This window comes from Mustela lutreola, chromosome 12 (genome assembly GCF_030435805.1).
Source record: "Mustela lutreola isolate mMusLut2 chromosome 12, mMusLut2.pri, whole genome shotgun sequence".
NCBI classification, from domain to species: Eukaryota; Metazoa; Chordata; class Mammalia; order Carnivora; family Mustelidae; genus Mustela; species Mustela lutreola.
In genome coordinates, this window is record NC_081301.1 from 21,127,514 (window position 1) to 21,151,181 (window position 23,668).

At 43.8% G+C, this 23,668-nt stretch overlaps 1 protein-coding gene across 4 annotated transcripts in view; it reads left to right on the plus strand.

The window, feature by feature from the left end:
* The window catches only part of SUSD1 (sushi domain containing 1), a 130,802-nt gene extending 112,582 nt beyond the window's left edge, over positions 1-18,220 (plus strand). For 3 of the 4 annotated variants that reach the window (XM_059141773.1, XM_059141772.1, XM_059141776.1), the window contains exons 14-17: positions 1,643-1,901; positions 7,456-7,495; positions 17,073-17,192; positions 17,516-18,220. In XM_059141773.1, coding sequence (XP_058997756.1) covers positions 1,643-1,901; positions 7,456-7,495; positions 17,073-17,192; positions 17,516-17,844 — 748 coding nt within the window. In that variant the 3' untranslated portion in view covers positions 17,845-18,220. The remainder of the gene's footprint in view (positions 1-1,642; positions 1,902-7,455; positions 7,496-17,072; positions 17,193-17,515) is intronic. The other variant, XM_059141774.1, reaches the window with a different exon arrangement.
* Positions 18,221-23,668: the final 5,448 nt, after the last annotated feature.

A 23,668-nucleotide genomic window follows, 5' to 3' on the forward strand; every position in this document is an offset into this window, starting at 1 on the left:
TTTATTAGGTCTGGAATGGGGGCTGGAAATCTGTGTCATTATCAAGTAGCATAGGTGATTATGATCATGCTAACTGGGGAGACTGCTTTATGCCCCATGAATGGTGCCTCTAATGTCCAGAACCAAAGGTGAGGCTTGAAGTTGCCCTTGAACGCCAACATCCACAAGGCAAGATGGATTGGAAGAGGAGTTTGAGGACAGCATGGAGCCCGCACCATTTACTCCCTTACCCGCGGCCATGATTCCTAGGGATGTCTTCAAGTCTCCAGGGAAGTGTATCGTTACAAGCATTCCCTTGTAGGTGGTGGACGCTTTGGAGATGTTTACTGGTGGAGGCAGTAGCATCTCCCCGCCCTGCAGGCTTGATGTTTTACCTTTTGTGGAAAGTTCTTTCCTGGAAAGTGAGCCCAGACTTGGTGGAAATCAGGGCCCAGAGGACACATAGGATGTTTGGGATGGAGACTTTCCAAGTCTAGGACGAACTGCCATGGAGGGCTCCCTTTTCTTAACCTAGTGACTCATGGTCTTTTAGGAAGCAGGAGATGGGGCATTAAGAATGTGGAATAGGAAGTTGTATACTTACTAGTAAAATAGATTATGTGGCCTCATGGTTTGGAAATGACCCTAATCATCTTTGGTACTCATGCATGCTTTTCCTCTTTACGGAAACATCAACTCAAGAAACATTAGTGGGGAGTTGGCCTCAGCCAGAGACCTGGGTAAGGGTTTGCAAGGGTACAGGAGGAAGTCTCTTAGATCCCTGCTGTCAGGCCTGATAGAGAAAGCAGATGTTTAGACAGGTGCTCTCCTGGAGGCAGGACAGAAGGATGGAAGCAACGGGATGAAAAAGGAGGTGCGATTCGTACTTGGTGTTTTTATTCTTACACCTCCTTTCCCTGACAGGGTTTGTGTTTGGTAGAATCAACAACAAAGAAAACACAGAAGGATACTTGCTGGCTGGTGTGCTCCTCTGTCCATGTTCAGGGGACAGTTTCACAATGTACACATGACATTTTACCTTCCTGGCTATTTCAGGACACGGTCGGACTAGATTAACGCACAGTGATTGGCGCTCCTTGCTTCTCATTTATTTCACATGAACTTTGGTATCTGGGCCCTGGAAGGAATGTAGGTCACATGAATTCCATTTCAGGTTACCATGTGATTGAGCCTTTCTACAGGCTTAGTACATTAACGCTTGTAGACAGGCAGCCTCCTTGTGACTGCTAAACGCTTTCCACAGCTGGGCTTTTTTTTTTTTCCCCATGTGGAAACCACTGTGAGAGGAGGTATACAGCGTGCCCTCTCTGGGTAGCTGTATGTGGAGCAGCCCCTCCTGGCTAAAGAGGGTTTACTTGGCATCTATCTGTGGTGGAACCTGACGACCTATATCGCGTCGTGTGGCATTAGCACTGGAGGTCCAGACTGGAGTTCCCTAAGTGTTGGCGCTCCCAGACTGTAAATCTGCACCCCCCTCCCCCAGGGGCAAAGACTTTTTCTTGTCTGGTGATGTGTCTCCAGTGCCCACAAAACTGTCTCGCTCATAGCAGGTGCTCAGTAAATGTGAATAATTGAATGAATGACTCTCCCAAGCAAGGGTCTGATAGACATTTTCTTTTTTCTTTTTCTTTCCTTTTTTCAGTTCATATCAGGTGTTAGTGCTTCCCCTGATGCTCCAAAACACCTTTTTGTGTGATTCTGAAGGGGCCGCCTCATTCTTTAGCAACACTTCTGATGCTGAAGGGTATGTGGCTGCAGAACTACTGGCCAAAGATGTTCCAGATGACTCCATGGAGATGTCTATTGGAGACAGGCTGTACTATGGAAAATACTATAATGCACCTTTGAAAAAAGGGAATGATTACTGCATCATACTGCGAATCACAAGTGAATGGAATGAGGTACACCTCTTTAAAAACTCATGAATTCTCTATTTTCTTCTTCGTGTGAAATGTAGATGTTTGAACATTTGCTTCCCCGGTATTTGAGATGGACACCGCATGTACCAACCAGAAAAATGTGTTGAATACTTTGCCTGCATAAATTATGGGCTGGTGAGACCTTGAAGGTGGTTGATGGTGTGAAGTGTCACTTCCCTGTGCTGCTGCCAGGCTGCTGCCTCCCTGCACCCTCTCGGAAGCAGGAAGGAGAGGCCTCTTTTTGAATGTCAGTGCTGCCCTATTTTCTGCTTTCCTGACTGCTTTGGCCACACCCACCTCTCCTCATCCTTAGAAAGCCTACTTTGTTCCAGGGGTGGTTCTTTCATGAGATCCGAACTATGGAGTCATTGCATCGTGAGGAAAGATAGTGAGCTGGCCAAGCAGGATAGCAAGAGCTGAATCAGTGAGTCGGGTGAAAGATCTTGAAGAACCGTTGTGATGGTTGCCCCAGGAGAACTCAAAGTGTGACATAAATTCATATAAACTGGGAATGGAAACTAGAAGAAAATTATATTAGTAGAAACATCACTTGACTGATGAATTGAAGCCATCTTGAGTATAAGGTTCCTTCCTTCCTTCCTTTCTTTTTCCCTTTCTGCTTTCCTTCCCAACCCAGGGCTTGAACTCACAACCCTGAAGTCAAGACCTGAGCTGAGATCAATAGTCAGATGCTTAATTGACTGGCCCAGCCAGGTGTCCCCATACCATATTTAAAACTGACACGTACTCTGTTCTGTGTAGGACACCAGTCTAACGCGCCATTATCATGCTTGATGGTAAACCAGTGGTTACTTTTAAGAATATGACACAAGTAAAAAAAGAAAAGAATATGTACAAGTAGCCAAGAGATTTGGTAGTATTTTGTGACAATAACGTAGGAATTGAGAATTGGCAGGCTAAAGCCCAGAATGTATTTCCCTGAACTTGTTTAAAAGGTGTTTATGACTCAAACAGGGCCTTCTCGCTAGAGCTTAGCTGGAGATCCTACGTGGCATTTCTAGCCGCAGATCTAGCACTAGCTGTACAACATGAGTACAGTGTAGAGAGTGCTCAGAGAGCTGCTGTCCCAGATCGGGACTTTGGTCTAAGAGGTACATGAGGACACATGGGCTGCCATAACAAAATATCATAGGCTGGGTGGCTTAAATCACAGAAATGTATTTGTCATAGCTTTGGAAGATGAGAAGTCTAAAATTAAGGTGCCAACTGATATGGTTCCTTGGTAAGGCCCTCTCCTTGGCTTTCAGACAGCGGCCATCTTGCTGTGTCCTCACATGGTAGAAAGCGTGCAGTCCAGCTCTGGTCAGTCTTCTTCATCTTATGTGGACACTGATCCTATCACAGAGTCCCTGCCCTCACGACCTCATCTGAACCTCATTACTTTCCAAAGGCCCTACTCCCAAGTACCATCATACTGGGGGCTGTGTCTTCAATATATGAACTTTGGGTGACCCAAACATCCAATCCATAACACAGGTAATTAAGTGAGAGGTTAGGATAAGAATCCTAATTTATGGGAAACTTCTCTGTGATGTCATGGATACCTCTTTTTCATATAGCTTAGTAGAACATGTGCTTGGTCTTTGGGAGGCTAAGGAGTGAAAGGGGTTGGGAAAAAATTTATATTGGGACTTGCAGTTTTGAATTGCATTTACTTCCCCTATGGGTTTCCAATCTATTAGTATTATAGTCATATTAAAATTAGTAGTGAACTATTTATTTTTCTTTTTTGAAGAGTTTTATGGAGCTACAATTCACATACCATATTAATCAGCCATTTGAAGTATATAATTTACAGTGTAAGGAGTATCATTAATGATATGGTGATAGTGATATAATGGAACAGATGGTAGTTACCTTGGTGTGAACATAGCATCTTTTATAAACTTGTCAAATGACTAAGTGGTACACCTGAAACTAATGTAATGTTGCATGTCAACTATATCCATATAAAATTTTTTTAATAAAATGGTTAAGATGGTGAAAAAAAATGAAGTATACAATTTAGTGGTTTTTAGTATATTCACAAAATGGCACAACCATTTCCACCATTTAATTCCAGAGCATCTAGTAGTGGCTTATTTTCAATTTTTATTTTTAATGGTGGTAAAATACATATAACAAAATTTACCATGGAAACAGTTTTTAGGTGTACAGTTTATTAGCGTTAAGTACGTTCGTGTTATTGTGCATGCCATCTCCAGAACTCCTTTCATCTTGCCAGACTGAAGCACTGTAGCCATTGAACAGGGACTCTCTTCTCCCTGCCTCCCCCAAACCCTGGCAACTACTCTTCTAATTTCTGTCTCTGGGAATTCAACTACTCCAGGTACCTCATATAAGTAGAATTATACATTTGTCTTATTTCATTTCATGTCCTCAAAGTTCACCCATGGTGTAGCATTGTGTCAGAATTTCTTCCCTTTTTAATATTCTACTCTGTGTGTATACACCATTTTGTTTAGCCATTCATCTGCGGTTGAACACTTGGGTTGCTTCCGTCTTCAGGCTATTCTGAATAAGGCTGCAATGAACATGGGTGTACAAATATCTCTTTGAGTCCCCAATTTCAATTCTTTGGGGCATTTACACTTGGAATCATTGGATCATGTGATCATTCTCTTTGTTTTTTGTTTTTGTTTTTGTTTTTTTTTTGAAGAACTGCCACACTAGTTTCCAGAGCAGCAGTACCATTTTACATTCTCACCGACAGTATACAAGGGTTCCATTTTCTCCGCATCCTCCCAAAGACCCGCTGTTTTCTGTGTTGATAATGGGCCTTCTAATGGATGTGAGATGGTATCTCTTTGTGGTTTTGGCTTCTGTTTCTCTAATGATTAGCAATGTTGAGTGTCTTCTTGTGCTTTTGACAACTTGTATATCCTCTTTGTGAAAATGGTTATTCAAGTCCTTTGCCCATTTTGGAATTGAGTTATTTATTTCTTTGTTGTTGGGTGTTAGGAATTCTCTATATATTCTGGATATTAATCCCTTAAGAGATTTGCAATGTGCAGATATTTTCTTCTATTCCGTGGGCTGCCTTTTTTACTCTGTCAATAAATGTCCTTTGATGTACAAATGTTCCTTATTTTTTTTAACATTCCAACATCTTTGTTTTTGAATTCCAGTGTAATTAACATATAGTGTTACAAGTGTACAAGTGTTTCAAGTGTACAATATAGTGATTTAACAATTCTGTATATTACTCAGTGCTCATTGTGATACGTGTCCTCTTAATTCACTTCATTTATTTCACTCATCTCCCCACTCACCTCTCCTCTGGCAACCACCAGTTTGTTCTCTTTGATATATTTAAATATATATTTATATATTTAAAAGTCTGGTTTGTTGTTTATTTTTTAAAATTTATACCTTAAATACCACATAAGAGTGAAATCATATGGTCTTTGTCATTCTCTGATTCATTTCACTTAGCCTTATATCTTCTAGGTCCATTCATGCATTGCAAATGGTAAGATGTCATTCCTTTTTATGGCTCAGTAATATTCCATTATGTATATATACACTACATCTTCTCTCTCCATTCATGGACACTTGAATTGCTTTCATATCTTGGCTGTTGTAAATAATGCTGCAGTAAAGATAGAGGAGTGTGTATCTTTCCAATTCAGTGTTTTCCTTTTCTTTGTGTAAACACTGAGTAGTGACATTACTAGCTAGTTTTATTTTTAATTTTTTGAGGACCTTGCCTACTGTTCTCCACAATGGCCACACAGGTTTGCATCCCACTAATGGTGCACAGACATTCTTTTTGCTTCACATCCTCAGAAGCTTTTAATTTTGATGAAGTCCAGTTTGTCTCTTTTTCCTTTTGCTGCTCATGCCTTTGATGTCCTATTCAAGAAGTCATCACTAAATCCAATTTGCTGATGCCTTTTCTCCACAGTTTCTTCTGTTCTGAGTCTTATATTTGGATCTGATCCATTTTGAGTTAGTTTTTGTGTGTGGTGTTAGGTCGGGGTCCCCCTTCATCCTTTTGGATGGGGATATCTAGTTTTCCCAGCACAATTTGTTGAAAAGATTTCCCTTTCTCATTGAATGTTCTTGGCCACCCTTGTCGTAAATTATTTGACACATGCAGGAGTTGATCCCTGGCCTCCATTCTACTGTATTGGTTCTATATGTCTGTCTTAATGCCAGCACCACCTGGTTTTGATTACTTCAGCTTTGTAGTAAAATTTGACACCACGAACTTTGTTTTTCTGATTCTCCCAGTTTGTCTTTCCTTCTGTGTATCTGTCCCAGTAAATAGCATCACCATGCTCCCAGTTGCTAAGACAGAAATCAAGGAATCATTCTTATCTCCTCTCTCTTTATCTTCTTGTCCAGTGCATATCAAATTTTGTCAGTTCTACCACCTTCATAACTGTGTAAAATCACCCTTTCTTCTCCTTCTTCCTTAACCATGTTTAACCTTTGGCATCTCTTGCCTGAACATCAACTTTCCTTCTTTTCTTTTCTTTTTTTTTTTGAACATCAATTTTCTAACTCATCTTCCTGTCTCTTATTCTCTCTCTTTGCTCCATACAACTGCCAGAATAAGGGTCTTAAAAGGTAAATCTGGTTACGACACTCTATTTTAATGCGCTTCCTTCTTCACCTGGCCCACCAGTTTCTCTCCTTCAGTACAGTCAGTTCTGTAGTGCCTGCCCAACTACTTGAGGCCCCTTTCACTGGTTATTCTTGCCTATGATTTTCCACTAGATGCCCTTGAGGCACTTAGCACCCAGGCAAAATTTAGTCACATGCAAGAGCTTACGGCCATTTCAAACTTTCCCCAGCATTTTTCAGGGTAAATCTATTTTTTTTTTCAATTTTTAATAAAACCAGACTACCCAAGGTGTTCACTTGAAAGAGAATCTCCTTTTGAAGTCGGAGAGATCTTTCCTGACCCCTGCTATTTAGTGAACATTTTGCTGAGTAATCCCAGTGTTCCTAACAGACAAGTATGCATAGAAGAGCTGGGGGAGAAGGAAAGAAGGTATCTCATTTCAGTGAGTCTGTAGGTGTTGGCCAGATAAGTATCATCTAGACAGGTAAAGTATTATTTACAAAGGCTTCCCATAGCCTTGCCTATCGTGGGCATCACTGTCACTGTCACGTGAATGGGACCTCACATGGATGGGACTTGGGGGGGCACCTCAGAATCTTTTTCAACATCCTTTGTAGGCAGTCAGTGCCAGTTGCTCAGAGCCGGCAAGGAGAATGAAGCTCATGGCCATTTCTGTTGTTTACCCATAGTGTATGCTTTCTGAGATCTGTTGAAAAGCTGCAGAATTGATCCCTAGGGTCACTTCTGTCACTGCTACCCATGCCAATTCCTCCAATGCTTAGTCACTACATGGCTCAACTATAAGATGTTAGAGCAAGAGGAGGATATTTTAATCCAAATTAAAAGAGAAAAAACCCACTAAACTTTCTGGGCTGCAGTGTATTATTTAAACTGATGTTCTATGCTGCCTCGTTAAACGTGTTGCTGTGTTTCTCTTTATAGGTGAGAAGATGCTCCTGTGCGGTTTGGGCTCAAGTGAAAGGTAAAGCCATTTTCTGCCTAAGTATCCTTTCTTCTCTCCAGTCTGCAGCACCAAGTTTATGTTAATGAGATTTCTTTTTAAGTCGTCACAGGTGACAGAAACCCATCTCACACTAGTTTAAGCAAAAATCCATAGCTGAGAAGGATGAGGGGTGGGGAGCTTATGGACCTGGCCCCAGAAGGACATCACCAGGATTCCAGGAACTGACACTTGGGACTTGACACCATGAGTGGGACACTCTGCCTTTGTCTCTGCTCTCAGCTTCCGAGTTGGCTTCATTTTCTTCTACAGTAAGCCATGTGAGGGAGAGGGACAGCCACCAGCTGCCCAGTTTAGCAACTTCAGTGGGAACAGAAGGTTTTTCAATTCAGGGAAAGAATCTTTCCTCCTAGATTAAGTGACCGTCTGTGGGATGACAAGTACCCCTCTTAGGGTACTCTAGAGGCACTATGAACAGCCTACCTTGGATTTGGGTCTTACTCATATGGCTGGTTGAGGGCAAATCAGTGTGATTGACAGCCTCCCCAGGATTGCTTTGAGAGGTGGACACGATCCCCATCAGGAAAAGAGGCGCAGAAAAACAGGTTGGCAGACCAATTCGAAGAGCCACAACAGTCCACTACTCCGAGCCTTTTAGCTGCTTAGCATGGGCTCACCCATACATGTATAATTTTCTTTAAAAGATTTTATTTATCGGGACGCCTGGGTAGCTCAGTTGGTTAAGCAGTTGCCTTCGGCTCAGGTCATGATCCCAGCGCCCTGGGATCGAGTCCCACATCGGGCTCCTTGCTCGGCAGGGAGCCTGCTTCTCCCTCTGCCTCTGCCTGCCTCTCTGTCTGCCTGTGCTCACTCGCTCTCTCTCCCTCTATCTCTGACAAATAAATAAATAAAATCTTCAAAAAAAAAAAGGTTTTATTTATTTATTTGGAGAGAGGGAAAGAGTGAAAGAGAGAGGGTGCGGGGGTGGAGAGGGGTGGAGGGAGATGGAGAGAGAGTCCTGAGCAGACTCCATGCTGAGCTGGGAGCCTGACGTGGGTCTCCATCCCACAACCCCGGGACCAAGACCCCAAATGAAACCAAGAGTTGGGTGCCCAACCAACTGCACCACCCAGGCTTCCCCACATGCACTTTTAAGAAAAACACCTCCCATTATGGGAGAATTATCCTCTGAACAACCAAAAGTGGAACTCAGTTGGAAGACAACTCAAAGGTGGGTCTGTTACTGCATCCAGCTCCATGACCAGGATTGCTGGTGGTGTCCAGTCCTCTTGATCCAATGCAGGTGGACTTCTCACGATCCGCTAGCAATCGGTAACTAAGTGCCAAATGTAAGCATTCTCAAACCACAGTCCGTAATGTGAAAGGGGAGACTGGATAAGCACACCAGTTAGAAAGGAAGAAAAGATAGTGCAGTGCAGTGAACAGGGGGCCCAGAACAAGGACCACATCCTGTTGAATAGGAAGAGCAAGCATCCCCTGGCTGGTGGCAGAGTGAGTCACTTGGTTACTTAGTTGGACTGCCTCAGTTTTTTCCTGGGAAAGTGCCCTATCCCTTTTCTCCAAAGCTGTCTGTGCATAAGATGCTGCAGGGAGGAGGTCGGGCCGAGTGCTTCTTCCTGGCCTGGGCAGTTGTCCAGTGGGGAGGAGAATTGCCTCAGGGATTGAGCAATCGTGGCTCGGTGTTTGCCAGACGTGGGATTTCCCTGGCAGTACATTTCTTTCAACCAGCAGGCAACCAGCCAGTGGATTTGATTCCCAGGAATTCCATGAGTTTGTAGCTAATACCAGAAATCTTGTCAAGTTTATGACCTTTGCATCTGGACCTTTTCTTTGTGGTTTATGAGTCCTGGCAACAGCCTGAGGAATTTTGCTCTTAGCTTGGAGTATCAGTTTAACCCGTTACATCCTGCCACTTACCTCAGAGCAGTGTGAAACAATGGGCTGCTGTGGTGAGGAAGTGCCCACATAACCCTGCTTCCAGAAGGATTCCAACAAAGGGCACTTTACAATGGGGGATCTGTTACCTTGTCAGTAGAGGGTGCTCGACAGGAAATGATTGGGAGGGACCTGGAGAATTAGGCTTCCTTCATTTGTCTGCTTGTCTTCTAATCTTATTTCCCATCTTATTATCTCTACTCACACCAACTTCAGTAAGAGCAGAGGACGTGGCTTTCCTCCTGGGCAAGGCACATTACCTGACCATCAGCCATCTTGGATTATGGTTGCCAGGTGGCGAGGGTCTCCCCCATCCCACCCCTCTACTTTCTTGAGATACAACTTATGTAACATTGAGTTTAATGTGTACAGTGTGATGATTTGATTTGTATTGAAAAATCATGACCAAAATAAGGTTAGTTAATATCTCCATCACCTCACATCATTATTATATATATATTTGTATATGTGTGAACATTTAAGATCTACTCTCTTAGGAACTTTCAGTCCTATAATACAGTATTATTAAGTATAGTTACCATGTTGAATATTAGATCCCCAGTACTTGTTCATTTTGTAACTAGAACTTTGTACCCCTTGGTCAACATCTCCCCATTTCTCTCCACTCCCCCAGACCCTGGCAACTACCACTCTACTCTCTATTTCTATATAGAGTTCAGCCTTTTGAGATTCCATGTATAACTATGAACATATAGTATTTGCCTCTCTCTGTCTGACTTATTTTACTTAGCATAATTGGTGAGGGTCTCCCTTCACAGAGGTGAGTGCTGTTACACCAATGTGTGCAGATAGGCCAAGCTTCCTGTCTTGGAATTTAAGTGAAGGCCACAAGAAGCAACCACATGTTCCAATATTTGGACATTTTTCAGCCAATGCATTCCCTAAGGCTCTAAGGGTGGGAATGCAGTTTCTACACAGAAAGAGGTGCTTTTATCAGAAGAATGGAATTTGCAAGCCTCCTGGACAGGCACAGAAAGAGCTTCCAGAATCCACTGGTTTCAGGAGCTGTTTGATATGATTAGAAAACACTCCAACTGGTGGAAGAAATTGCCAAAGAGCTGGCTACTGTGATAAAATTAACAGGAAGGATTTTGCTTTGGACACATCTAGGTGGCTTTTGGTAGTGCCTTCTTTACCCTCCTCAGCCCAGGAACCAGTGTTGAAAGAGAGCTCAAAACTTTGCCTTCGAACTATTGGAAGGCTCTAGAGATAATGGAGAAGCCCACTATTTTTTAAAATGCTGAAGGCAGTTCTGACATACATATCCACCTGTTGTGCACTCACCTCTGGTAGTCCCCCTTTGCAGAAATGTCGGAGACTGCCATCTCCGGAAGTAATTTGGAGAGAACTAGGATCCAGATTAGTCCTGAATTTGTTCCAGTTCATCCATGCCAAGCACCTGCCCCATTCTCACCTTTGCCCAGTGACGAATTCTGTTACTTACCTTATGTAGATTGCCCCTAGCAGGTCTTTGTGATGACTACCCGGGAACCAGCAGTTGGTTTGAGGGGAAAGGCAAAGGCCTGGACCTCCTTGCTTGAGCCTTGCTGCTCCTCAGCCGAGTGTCTTTGAAATTATATTTAACTTGACTGGTTCTCAGCTGCCTCTTACCTAGATCTCTCAGATCCCTTCTAGCCACAAAGTACGGACTCTGATTTCTTGAGTCACAAGGGAAGGTCATTTGATGTATGGGAGATGATCGCAAACTATTTTCACAGAACACTCTTCCGTCATAGGGGTCAAACCCCTGGCGCATTAGTGACGGCTCCCCTTTCCCTTTCAGCCCACATTTCACACCTAGGGTATGCCCATCTCATGTCTGGGTTCACCCCCTGAGCACAGGCCTTTATATCGGTAGCACCGATAACTGGAAGAGCCTCCTTTCTTCTCGCCCACCACGGTGTTCAGGGGCTCCTTCTTTACTCCAGCCTACACGTCCGACTCATCTTTCTAAACTGCAGCATTGATTTGGTTATTTCTCCTGATGGTTCTTCCCAAAGTTCTCCATTACATTTTAGACTGGCTTCTAAGGCCTCAGTCTGACACCAGCACACCCTTCTAGTCACCTCTCATCTTCTCCATTCAAAGTGATGTGTCCCATCTTCTCTGGTTATGGTCTCTTCTTACTTTCCTTAATGTCTTTGTTCATACAGTTACCTATTTATTTCTACCCGGAATGCCCTATAACCTTCCTGTAATCTCTGTTTATTAGCTTATTATAATCCCACCTGTTTGTCAAGGTTAAAATCAAATGCAGTGTCCTCTCTGAAGCCTTTTTTATTTCCTCCATGGGGCAGGAGCTCTCTTTCTCCCTCCCTCTCTCTAGCCTTTCTGCTATACTCTAGAGCAACTGATGCACATGTCTTTTCTTAGTAGATTTCATACCACTGAGGGAGAGCTCTTGAAGAACGGGACCAGTGTCTGGCACACATCGGTGCCTAATCAGAATTTAATGAATCGAGTTGGAGGATTACTGGTCAACCAGCAGTAGGGTTGGATGAAAAATGAAGCACAGTAAGTGCAATATTTAAGTGAGGCAGAGAAGATGTACATCAAGATATAGCCTAGTGTGTATGTGTTTGTGTAGGCTGTGCACCAGTATGTATACACACATACACAAACATGCACACGCATACTTTAAATCTTCATCATTGTGGTTGGGAAAATTACAATGTGGCCTCACAAATTCCTGGCCACTGGTATTCACCCACTTCCTCTCAGTTACTTACTTATTCAAAGGCTATTGTAAGTGTTGCTGAGAAAGGATTCAAAGATATAATTAAGGTCCCAAGGAGGGAGATTGTCCAGATGCATCTGACCCTCACATGAGCCCTTTAAATCTGGATGTAGAGGTCAGAAACAGGAGATTGGAGATTCAAAGGGTGACGTGAGTCTGACATAAATAAGGGTTTATCCTGCTGTTTTCAAAGGTGGAAGGAACCACATGGCAGGAATGTGGTTGGCCAGTCGGAGCTGAGTGGCCGATGGCTGGCCACCAGTAAGAATATGGGGACCTCAGTCCTACAACTGCAAAGGATTTGGAAGCAGATTCTTCCCCCCGAGGCATCAGAGGGGAATACAGCCCACTTTGACATACTGATTTTAGCCTTGGAAGACGCTGAACAGAGGACCCACTCGCAACGTGCCAGAACTGCTGGCCCACAGAACTACGAGGTTATGAGTGGGGGCTAGTTGCTAAGTTTATGGTGATTTGTTAGGCTGCAATAGAAAATGAATTCAAAAGTGTTGCTAATTCATCAGGTGTTCTGTATCTCTAAATTAATTTCCTACTTTGATCTCCTTTGTCATCTCCTACTCTGCAATAGAACTCAAGTGAGGAGACCTTGGGCTAGCAGAGAGGAATTTAACATACTAACTAAACATCGTGGTGCAAATTCTTTGTACCTTTTGGAGAACAGGATTATTGCTTTCAGGAAATGACCCTGCTCATATAAATTCATGAAAAAATGTCCATAGCTACAGGACGTACTCAAGCTGTCCGGAAGCTTGAGGATGGGCCTGGAGTCTTTCTAACTTTCTCTTCAGCACCTGTGACATTTGCATTAGTGGAAGAGTTCAAAGAGAAGCCCGGAGACGCCCTGTCACGCCTCATGAACCCTGTACCTCCTCTGGGAGCCACTCTGAAGAGAGTGGCAGCATTTAACCTAATGGATTTACTCTCTCCAAGAATGAGTCATTGCGAATCTGATTTAACACATGATTCACTCGAGTTTCCAAAAGAATATTCTGCAAGTGACTCAGAAGAAAAATAAGCTTGAATTTATGGCATGAAACCATGAGAGGGAGGGAACCAGAAGATGGCAAAGCTCGAAAAAATGTAATTTCAATTGGCTGTAAATTTTCTCAGTGAGGAATTAACTGGGAAAGTCCCTAAAGAATCTTGTGTGGCTACCCTGTAAGGGCTCTGGGTTGCACTGACTCCAATTTTCAAAGAGCCCATACACAGAGTAGACCAAGAGACCTATACCAGCAAGAATCATCAAGCCATGTTATGCATAATTAAAAAAAAAAGATTTTCCAATATTTATGTCCATAGTAAGGCATAGTTGTGTGGACCCATTGCTTCGGGTGAATGTGTCCTGCTAGTGGAGGGTCAAGAGAAAGTCAGGTCCATCAACTCCTACTTTGCTTCTGTCTTGTTGGTTTGTGAGGGGACATTTTAAAAGCAAGATAAGAACTAACTGATTCACATAAATTAAAGCCTTTGAAGTACATTCTAGCAGGTTCTTAAATGTGCAAGTGAGATGGAGAACTACAGCAGGTGATCTTTAGGGAAACTTGAAGAGCAAACTCAAGTCAAACAGAGATGAGCAGAGAACAGGGAACTTCATATGAGAAAGACAGAGCTCGCAATGTATAGTTGATGATAACTTGAAGTCAAGGCCAGGCAAGATCTTTTAGCAGGTGGCTCTATGGTAGAAACAGCAGCAGATCCCATGATTGGAGCATTAGGGTTTCTGCATTAGTAAATACTTAGACAATTCGTACCTGCTTGAGATAAATATTTTAGATAAGGATTCACTTACCCTTTGTTCTAACTCCTTTAGGTTTCCATTTAAGTCTTTAATCTGTCTGGATTTTATTTATATTTATATATAGTATTTTATTTATATTTATTTATATATTTATATTTATATAGATTTAAATATAGTATAAGCTCTAATGATCAAAATCACTGTATTCTTTTTTTAAATTACTGTATTCTAAATGGTCAGCCAGTTTTCTCAACACTAATTCTGAATAATATATCATTCGCCCAATGACTTGAACCAGTAACAAAACACCAGTAATGAACCATAGCTAACATTTGCCAGTTGCCTACTGTGTTTCGGGCACAGTCTTGACATGACTTATCTCATGCATTTCTCATAATAACCCTATAAGGGGGTACTATTATTATCATTCCCATGTTACTGGATCAATCCTTAGTGGGGAAATCGAGACCCAGAGTGGCTGCAAAACTTGTCCAGAGCCCATAGTTAGGGTGTTCAGTACACACTTGGACAACCTGACTTGGAAATTATTTGATACACATGGGTTTGTTTCTCTACTATTCTGTCCCCGTGTATTCATTCTTCTGCTGACCCTGCACTGCTTTAATAGGTAGCCATTCAAGTCACTCCTCAAATTTTTTTCTCTGCTGCTTTGTGGTTTAACCACAGCTCCCTCTTCCCATTCTGTAGTACGGTTTTTTAAAATATCAAAGCTTTTTCTTCTGGAAAAGGTAGCCAAATGATATCAGCCATGTTTTTTCTGGAAGGCCTCTCTCTTGACAAGGTAATGGGTTTTGCAGAGCCTTTTAGCAAGAAATGTATTCTGTGGCCGCTTTTGCTGGAGCCACTATCCTGTGAGAGAATAGAACCACACTGCTCTTGACCTGGTTGTGGAGATTGTACCTGTCCATACAACTCTGCAATGACTGGAAGTTTTAAAGCGGCAGTGTCCAATATGGCAGCAACCAGCCATGTGGGGTTATTGGGCGCTTGAAATGCATACTTGAAATTGAGCACTTGAGATGATATGCTTGAGAAACAGAATTTTTAATTTAATTGGAACTAATTTAGGTTTCTTTTTTTTTCTTAATTTTCATTTTTATTTATTTATTTATTTATTTAGGACAGAGAGAGAGATCACAAGTAGGCAGAGAGGCAGGCAGAGAGAGAGAGGGAAGCAGGCGCTCTGCGAGCAGAGGGCTGGATGCGGGGCTTGATCCCAGGACCTGAGCTGAAGGCAGAGGCTTAACCCCACTGAGCCACCCAGGTGCCCCTGGAACTAATTTAGTTTTCAACAGCCACACTGTGGCCAGTGGCTACGGTACTGGAGAGCGCAGATTTGGTGATGAGAGAGTCAGGGAGGAGGGACTGTTCTCGGATGAGCCTCGCTTGCTGCGGGGGAAATGAGTCTTCTATGTTTTGAGGGTCTCACGTTCAGGGGCTGCTATTTTTCCCCTCAGGCCCCTCCTTGTTACTTAGCAGACCTTTATTTTTGCTGGGTTTCAGCTCTTTCCAAGCAGCATTGGATGGCCCAGAGGACAGACTAAGCATATGCCTGGGGCATCAGTAAAAGGAGGGTAATGAAAAGGGAAATCATTTGATATCCCAACAGTGACAACCATAGCAAATCATCTGGCCGAATTTGGACTTAGTTGCACTTTCTTACATTTCTTCCATGGTGAGGTGGTGTTTCTCTTTTTTAATTCTGTGTATGCACCATCAGCCCCCAAGGTCTTTCCAACGTCTGCCGCACCATTGCATGTGGACCTTTGTTCTTTTAAAGAGGAATTTGAACTGCTACAGTCCGAGGCCCCACCATCATCAGCCAGTGTCCCAAAGTACAGGGCTTGCACCCTGGACTTCTGAAGGGGAGTGTGGCCTGCTCTGCTGTAGACAGAACTGGATTCAGATCTGTACTGGGAAAGCACAATGTTGTGGTTAAAAAGCCAAGATGCTGGAGCCAGACAGCTCAGGTTTGGATCCTGACTCTTGTATATTAGCTGTGTGCTCTTGGACAAGTTGCTGAACCACGCCATGCCTCGGTCTCTCATCTGTAAAATAATAGTGTCTTATTATGATGCCAGGCACTATTATTGTAATACGTGGTACTATTATTATAGTACTCCCTAGGTGGTCAGGAGAAGTCATTAGGACAGTATTTGGCATATCGTAAGTGCTCCATCAGTTGTTTGCAAATTAAAATGAGCCCTTTGGTGTAGAACAGGATGCTCTGATTCAGTCACTTGGTCCATAATGGGCCACTCAAGTGTGGGTGTTCTTCAGTGTGTAGCAAAGGATCTCCCTGCAGTTGACACATGATAAACCCCAAATAGAACATATGTATGTCTTTCAGAGAATGTCTACATTAATTTTCTTTTAAAAAAAAGACTTTATTTATTAGTTAGAGAAAGAGAGAGAGTATGCAGGCACATGCACAAGCCAGAGGTAGAGGGAGAAGGAGACTCCCCACTGAGCAGGGAGCCTGATACGGAGCTCGATTCCAGGACCCTGGGACCATGACCTGAGCTGAAGACAGATGCTTAACGGACTGAGCCACCCAGGTGCTCTACATTTATTTTCTTACTTTAGCCTCATGACAACCTGCTGGGCTGAGCGGGAAGGTACTATCCTTTGACAGATGACCCCATCCATCAGGCAGACTCATTTGCTATATTTGACCGTGGGAGCCACCTGTCATTTTTGGAGCAAAATTCCATGTGATGTCAGAGTGACTTCTTCCTCAGTGCAAAGGAGAACTGCCCAGAAAATCTCTCAGGAGCAGCTGACTGAGAGAAGACAAACACAAACAACACAGTCGGCTGTATTTGTATGCACAGGAAGATGAGCTTTTTTTTAATCCCCTGTGACTTGAATGTGGCCTGGTTTTTCCATTTCCTTTTCAGAAATACCCTGGGACTGTGTTTTCCTTAGGCCTACACCGTAGGGGCCGACTCAGGGGGGCGCAGAGGCACTCTGGGCCTTCTTGGGATGGCTTGTGAAATGGGGTCACACGCTGGGTTAGCACGGAGTGAGCACAGGTGCCCACGTGCCTCCCAGGAGGGCCGTGACTGTGTGCTGTGGGCTCAGTGTGTGGTTTTGTCCCGCAGATTCGTCGTTCATGCCGCAGCAGATGGTGGCCGTTGGGCTGGGCTCCATGGCTGTTGTGATTGTTCTCGCATTCCTCGCCTTCTTAGCCGTGTGGTATGTGAGACTGTCATTTTTGAGAAGTGAGTGGAATGGCGGAAGGATGGGGTTGGAGTCTTGAAGAACAGCTGGGCTTGAGGAGGGTCAAAGGGGCGGTGGGTGGAGGTGGTCAGGGGCTCCGCACTCGTCAGGCAAGAGGCTTGAGTAGCTCTGTGCCTCAGGGCAGGGAGGGGGTGCCCTTCTGGTGCAGAAAAGGAGCACGGCCAGCGATGGCTGTGAGGCCTACTCACGGAGTGGTGGCTGGTCCCCCACACTGCTTCCCATGAGGGTACAAGAGCCGCATGTACAGGTGCGCCAAGGGAAAACCCAAGTGTGTCAATGGACCCCTTTCCTCCCCCACGTCTAGATTGCAGACGGGTGCTACGTGCGGAGGAAGCAGCGCCGCTGGGGCAGGTGCTGGGACAACTTCTCAGGTGCCTGCCTACACAGAGGCCCTGTGGGGCTTCCGTCCGGGTGTGTGTGGTTCTGCAACGTTTTCCATTCCCAGCTTGGCCCCATTTCTGGATTCAAGATGGCGAATACCTCTGTGGAACCCCCCCGAGTGGAGGAAGCTCGGAAATTGCTGACGTCTTCTCTGCTGGCTACACCACCAGTTCGGTGTCTGTGAACTTGAGACCCTTGATAGACAATGTAGTATTGACCACAGGCTACGGGTCATGTGGGCCAGACGTCTGAGTGCTTCCCGAGAGTCAGCTCTTCTGGACGTTGAATGCAGGACAGTCTCTGCACCTGTATAGCATCCCTGGACCAATTTGGAATCCATCTTTCTACAATGAGTGGTGAGATGGACTTAAGTTTGGGCTAGAATTTGCCTTTATGAAGGAGGTCATTGAAAAGGATAGAGATTGTTGACAGAGGCAGCCTGTCAGACATTTCAGAAGCAACCCCTTTCTTACAATTAATTGACATACTAACAGAAAGTATGCTAACCTGGCCTCTCCAGCAAGTTCTCTGCGACGGCTGTGAGGCAGTGGAGCTTTGATACAGAACCATGGGTCTTACAGGTGTTGAAAAGCCATAAGTTATCATTCCAATAAAAATATTCTGTTAATTTCGGCCATTCTTCTCTTCCACACCAAAGTTTATAGCCGTCTTGCCTGACTTTTTTTATTACTCTCTCTTGAAAATGCCCTGCGTCTTCCTTTAGATCGGGTGCTCGTGTAGTAACAGCGGGCTCTGAAACACGGTCAAGCCCATGGCCATCGTCCACGTGTTTACAGGGAAGGGGAAAGACTGTGCCTGGTGGGACCTTCCCCTTGACCTCCAGCCTCAGTAACTAGGACTGCTACTGAGCCATGACACATGAATCATGTGCCACATGACATGAACGATGACACATTAGACATATGCGGTCTACACATTAGATATCAGCGGTCCAGGGCCCCGTTGACTTGCTGAATTTGCAGATGGAACACGTTAGATTGGACTTTTAACCCCTGAGTCAGTGTTCTTTAGCTTTCTTCCCTAACCGATGGCGTAACTCCAGGGCTCAGAAAGAAATGAATGGAGCAGAGGCATGTGACTTTCCTAAGCAGCAATGGGATTCTCCCTCTTCTCCCTCTTTTTCGAGGCCTGGAGGAGAACAAGCACAGGAGAGACAGGCAGGGGACAGTTCTAGTATACAACCTCAGGGTACCGTGTCTATGAATGTGGCCCTGGAACTGTGCAGGGTCGCAGTCCTGCGGAAGAGGGGCAGTGCTCCTGATGGGGTGGGCTGCTGTGTTCTCTCTCTCTGCTAGCTCGCTGGGCGTTGGTGAGGTTCAGATCCGGGTGGTCTGGGCTGGTGGGCAGAGGAGGAAACGAGAGGAACAGTAGAAATAGGTGGAAACTGTCTGCGGAGCCTCTGTGCCCAGGGAGACCTGGCTCTAAGTACATGCCCTTGGCTGGGAAGAGTCAGAGAAAGGGAAGCTGTATCCTGATGCTCAAGTGTTCAGGAACAGCTGGCAGCCCTGGAAGCTTTAGGCAGTATTCAGAATAATTGTCCTTTGTCCTCTGAGGTACTACCTTGGACTATAACCTAGGATCAGCATTTATCTATTTATTTTTATTAATTTTTAAAAATTTTTATTAACATATAATGTATTATTAGCCCCAGGGGTACAGGTCTGTGAATCGCCAGTTTTACACATTTCACAGCAGTCACCATAGCACACACCTTCCACAGTGTCCATAACCGCACCACCCTCTCCCTACCCGCCTCTCCCCAGCAACTCTCAGTTTGTTTTGTGAGATTAAGAGTCTCTTATGGTTTGTCTCCCTCCCAATCCCATCTTGTTTCATTTATTCTTTTCCTACCCCCCAAACTCCCCACGTTGCATCTCAACTCCCTATATCAGCGAGATCATATGATAGTTGTCTTTCTCTGATTGACTTATTTTGCTAGCATAATACCCTCTAGTTCCATCCACATCATCGCAAATGGTAAGATTTCATTTCTCTTGATGGCTGCATAGTATTCCCTTGTATATCTATACCACATCTTCTTTATAGGATCAGCATTTAGAACCTTCCCTGCTCTCATCTTCGGTGGCTTACAGAGTAGAGCTCTCAAAAGACTAATACAAATAGCTTTCTACTTTTAATTTTTAAAGTATTTTATTTACTTATTTGACAGATAGAGATCACAAGTAGGCAGAGAGGCAAGCAGAGAGAGAGGGAGGAAGCAGGGTCCCTGCTGAGCAGAGAGCCCAATGCAGGGCTCGATCTCAGGACCCTGAGATGATGACCTGAGCCGAAGGCAGAGGCTTTAACCCACTGAGCCACCCAGGCACCCCTCTGCTTTTAATTTTTATGTGCAGCTATTCAAGCTCATACTATTTTCACAGCCCCGGGTTGCTCAGTAGCGTTGCTTAACAAAAGCAGGGCCTGAGTGTTGGCAAGAAGATGTACCATCTTTCCACAGTTCTGTTTTTTCATAAACATGAGGTGAGGGCTGCCAGAAGTTCTCTAAATTCACCCGGTGGCTTTGCCACAAGACTGTTCATTTTTTCCCAAGCAGATTCATGGGTAAGGGGGGGAGGGCATCTCAGGAGAGCGAAGGTGGGTCTTCCTGGGAGAACTCAGGGTCTGTTTGTGGAAGGACTGACCGGGCAGCACTTGGAGTTGGGTTTGAGGGCCACTAAATAAGGCTAGGGCCAAGCTGGGGGTGGAGGAAGGTTCTCTCCCTGGTTACCGTCTTGGGGACAGTGTGTCCAGGTGAGCACTGAAGCCCAGCTGTGAGCTCCCTTCTAGATGAGGAATCAAAACTGGGGGTTGCCCCCCCTAGAGAGCAGATTGCTTCCTGGCTGATCTGTGGGTGTGCACACCAGTTATCTTGATTTCTCTCCACTGGAGTTTTTGTTTATGCACATTTTTCCATTCCCTCCTCACAAAGTTGTGTATGGTGGGAAGGTCAGGGATTAACATTTCCCCCACTTTAGAATGGAGAAATGGGTTCAGACAATTATGTGACCTGAATTGTGTGGTCAGATTTTCCGACTGCAAATCTGGTCCTCATTCCCGGGGTTGGACAGGCCTTGAGCTAACCTTTGAACAGCACTTTTGGTTTTGGGGAAAGTCACGTCTTTGCACGCGTGCGTGTGTGTGTGTGTGTGTGTGTGTGTATTTTAAATCATTGTCCTTAACTGCTGTAACATAGGGCTTTTTATATCTATCTTTTTTCACTATAAGGTATCGCATGCCACTCCCCCCACATCACTTCTGGAAGGAAACACAAACCACGAGACAGATGGAGGTTAATTAGGGGAAACAGGTGAAAGTCTGTCTCTGACTCAAGTTGTATGCACCTAATTAAGACCAGAGCAGACGTGATTATCTTACAATTCCACATTAGCTTGGAATCAAGGTAATATTTAAATTGATTTTTTTTTTAGATTTTATTTATTTATTTGACAGACAGAGATCACAAGTAGGCAGAGAGGCAGGCAGAGAGGAGGAAGCAGGCTCCCCGCAGAGCAGAGAGCCCGATGTGGGGCTCGATCCCAGGACCCTGAGATCATGACCTGAGCCGAAGGCAGCGGCTTAACCCACTGAGTCACCCAGGCTTAAATTGATTTTTAAAGGAAGTAAAAAAGAATTCTCAGTGCTCCCTTTTTATTGCTGATCTCACATTCGGATTTTCTTTTTTTTTTTTTTTTTTTTTTTTTTTTTTTAAAGATTTTCTTTATTTATTTGTCAGAGAGAGAGCGAGCGAGAGTGAGCACAGGCATCACATTCGGATTTTCTAAGCCGCCTATTTTTCCATTCTATGCATCTCAGAGAAAAACTAGTATCAGTAGTAGTCAATCAGCCAGTGTGTTGGGGCTTCTCTCCTGCCACAACCGTTGTCCTTGAACTGAAGTGCGTGATTTGGGAGAGGAAAGAGGGTGTGGCTTTTTCTGCCCCCAGGTTTGTGCTCAGGTGATACACTGAAGCAAAAAAGTTAACAAACAAACAAAACAGTATGCTGATTATTTGAGAGAGAAAAAAAGAATGAATGAATCATTTTGGTGATGCGTGTGTATGCACGTGTACCCATCCATATCCGTACTTTCTGGGCACAACTCAGGGTTACCAAAATGGGGTCCAACTACACATGTTGTTTTGTAAACTATTGTTTCTTTCCTTCCTGGGCACATACATACATACATTTATTTATTTATTTATTGTCAATAGTGACTATGTTAAAAGTTTGTGCCATAGCTTATTTAACCAATACTCTTCTGCGTGTGGTGCATTTACTATGTTTCCAGATGTTTCTTAACCTTATATGGTTCGTATAATTGTATGTAATTATCATTTAGGCTACATTCCTAGGAGTGAAATTGAAACTGATAGGCATTTTGTGTTTACTACATATCATCAGAGGAATCTCAATGGAAAGTTTATACCAGTTGACATTCTCACCAACTGAAAGCCTCAACACCACTGGGCACTGTTGATGTAATTCAGTTTGATTAATCTGATGGTGGAAAAATGATGACTTGGTGGTGTTTTACTTGCATTTTGCATGTGGATTGGTCATTTGTAATTCTGTCTTGGAGAATTGCCTTTTTTTTCTCAAGTACCAGGTTTGTCTTTTATTGATATGAAAATCCCTTTGTATCATAATAATTTTTTTCCCTGGCTATCATATATTTTGTAAGCAAATTTTCTAGTTTATCATCTTCCTTTTGACCTTGTTTATGTTGAGCATTACCACACAAAAGCTTTACATTTGTATAGTCAAACTTATAAATATTTTCCTTTTATATTTTGCTTTTGGTGCCATGCTTAGAGGGACCTTCTAATCTCAAGGTAATAAATCTAATTCAGCAGTTTAACGGGAAAAAAAAAACCATTTAAATCTTTAATCCATCTGAAATTTATTTTAGTATAAGGAATGAGGTTGGGGGGGTGGATCTTTTTTTTATTAAGTTGCTAAATAGTTAGCCATTTGTCCTATTAATATTCATTGACTTTTTCCTCAGTGATTTGAATTATATACTGAATCATAGAACATTTCCCTTTGTTCTGCTGATCTATTTCTGTGCCAATACCACCTGCTAGAACTTTTTTTTTTTAAGATTTTATTTATTTATTTGACAAAGATCACAAGTAGGCAGAGAGGCAGGCAGAGAGAGGGAGGGTGGGGAGGCAGGTTCCCCGCTGAGCAGAGAGCCCCATGCAGGACTCGATCCCAGAACCCTGAGATCATGACATGAGCTGAAGGCAGAGGCTCTAACCCACTGAGCCACCCAGGCGCCCCCAACCTGCTAGAATGTTTAAATAGGGTTTTTTTTCATACCAGGTAAAAGTAAGTTACAACTCTTTCTGTGAATTCTCAGATTATTCTCAGCTTTTATTGTATGTTTATTCATGGATACATCTTTATTGTACATAAACTAAAGAATTATTTGGTCATTTTCTCCCCCTTCAAATCTTTACATTTTTTGAGGGGGAAGGAGATGTGTTAAATAGAGAATGCTCCTATCCCACAACATAGTGGATATCTCCATTACATTTTTCTATGTCCCTCTCTAGAGTATTCTAGTTTTTTAACTTACAAGGTAGTTAATGCTTATTTTTATATATGTCTAGGTATTTTATATTTTGTTATCCTGGACTCTTGTGTCACGACCTCAGCTCCTGCCCCTTTAAGTGCTTCTCACCCACTCTCACTGCCGGCATCCCTGGAGGTCTCTTGCCCTGGAAGTCTGCCCTTTTTCAGGAAAACTCACATCAAGGTGGTTCCTCCGATATGATTACTTTCCCAGGTGTCTGCTGGATGTGTGGCAACTCACAGATCTTGCCGTACCAAATGGAGGACTGTCTGCCCTCACCGCTGACTCCAGCCACAGACCAGTTCTCTTCCTCATTTTGACCCCGCGTCCTCCCATTAGTGAACGTGTAGCTCGCTTCCAGGGTGGTGTCCACTTTTCTGTCCTGCTGTCTGGCCTGACAGCCTCAGCTTCTTGACCCTTGAGTTTCTTATCCTTGGAATCAGTTACCAGGCCAGTGTGTCTTCCAAAGCTTTCAGGTA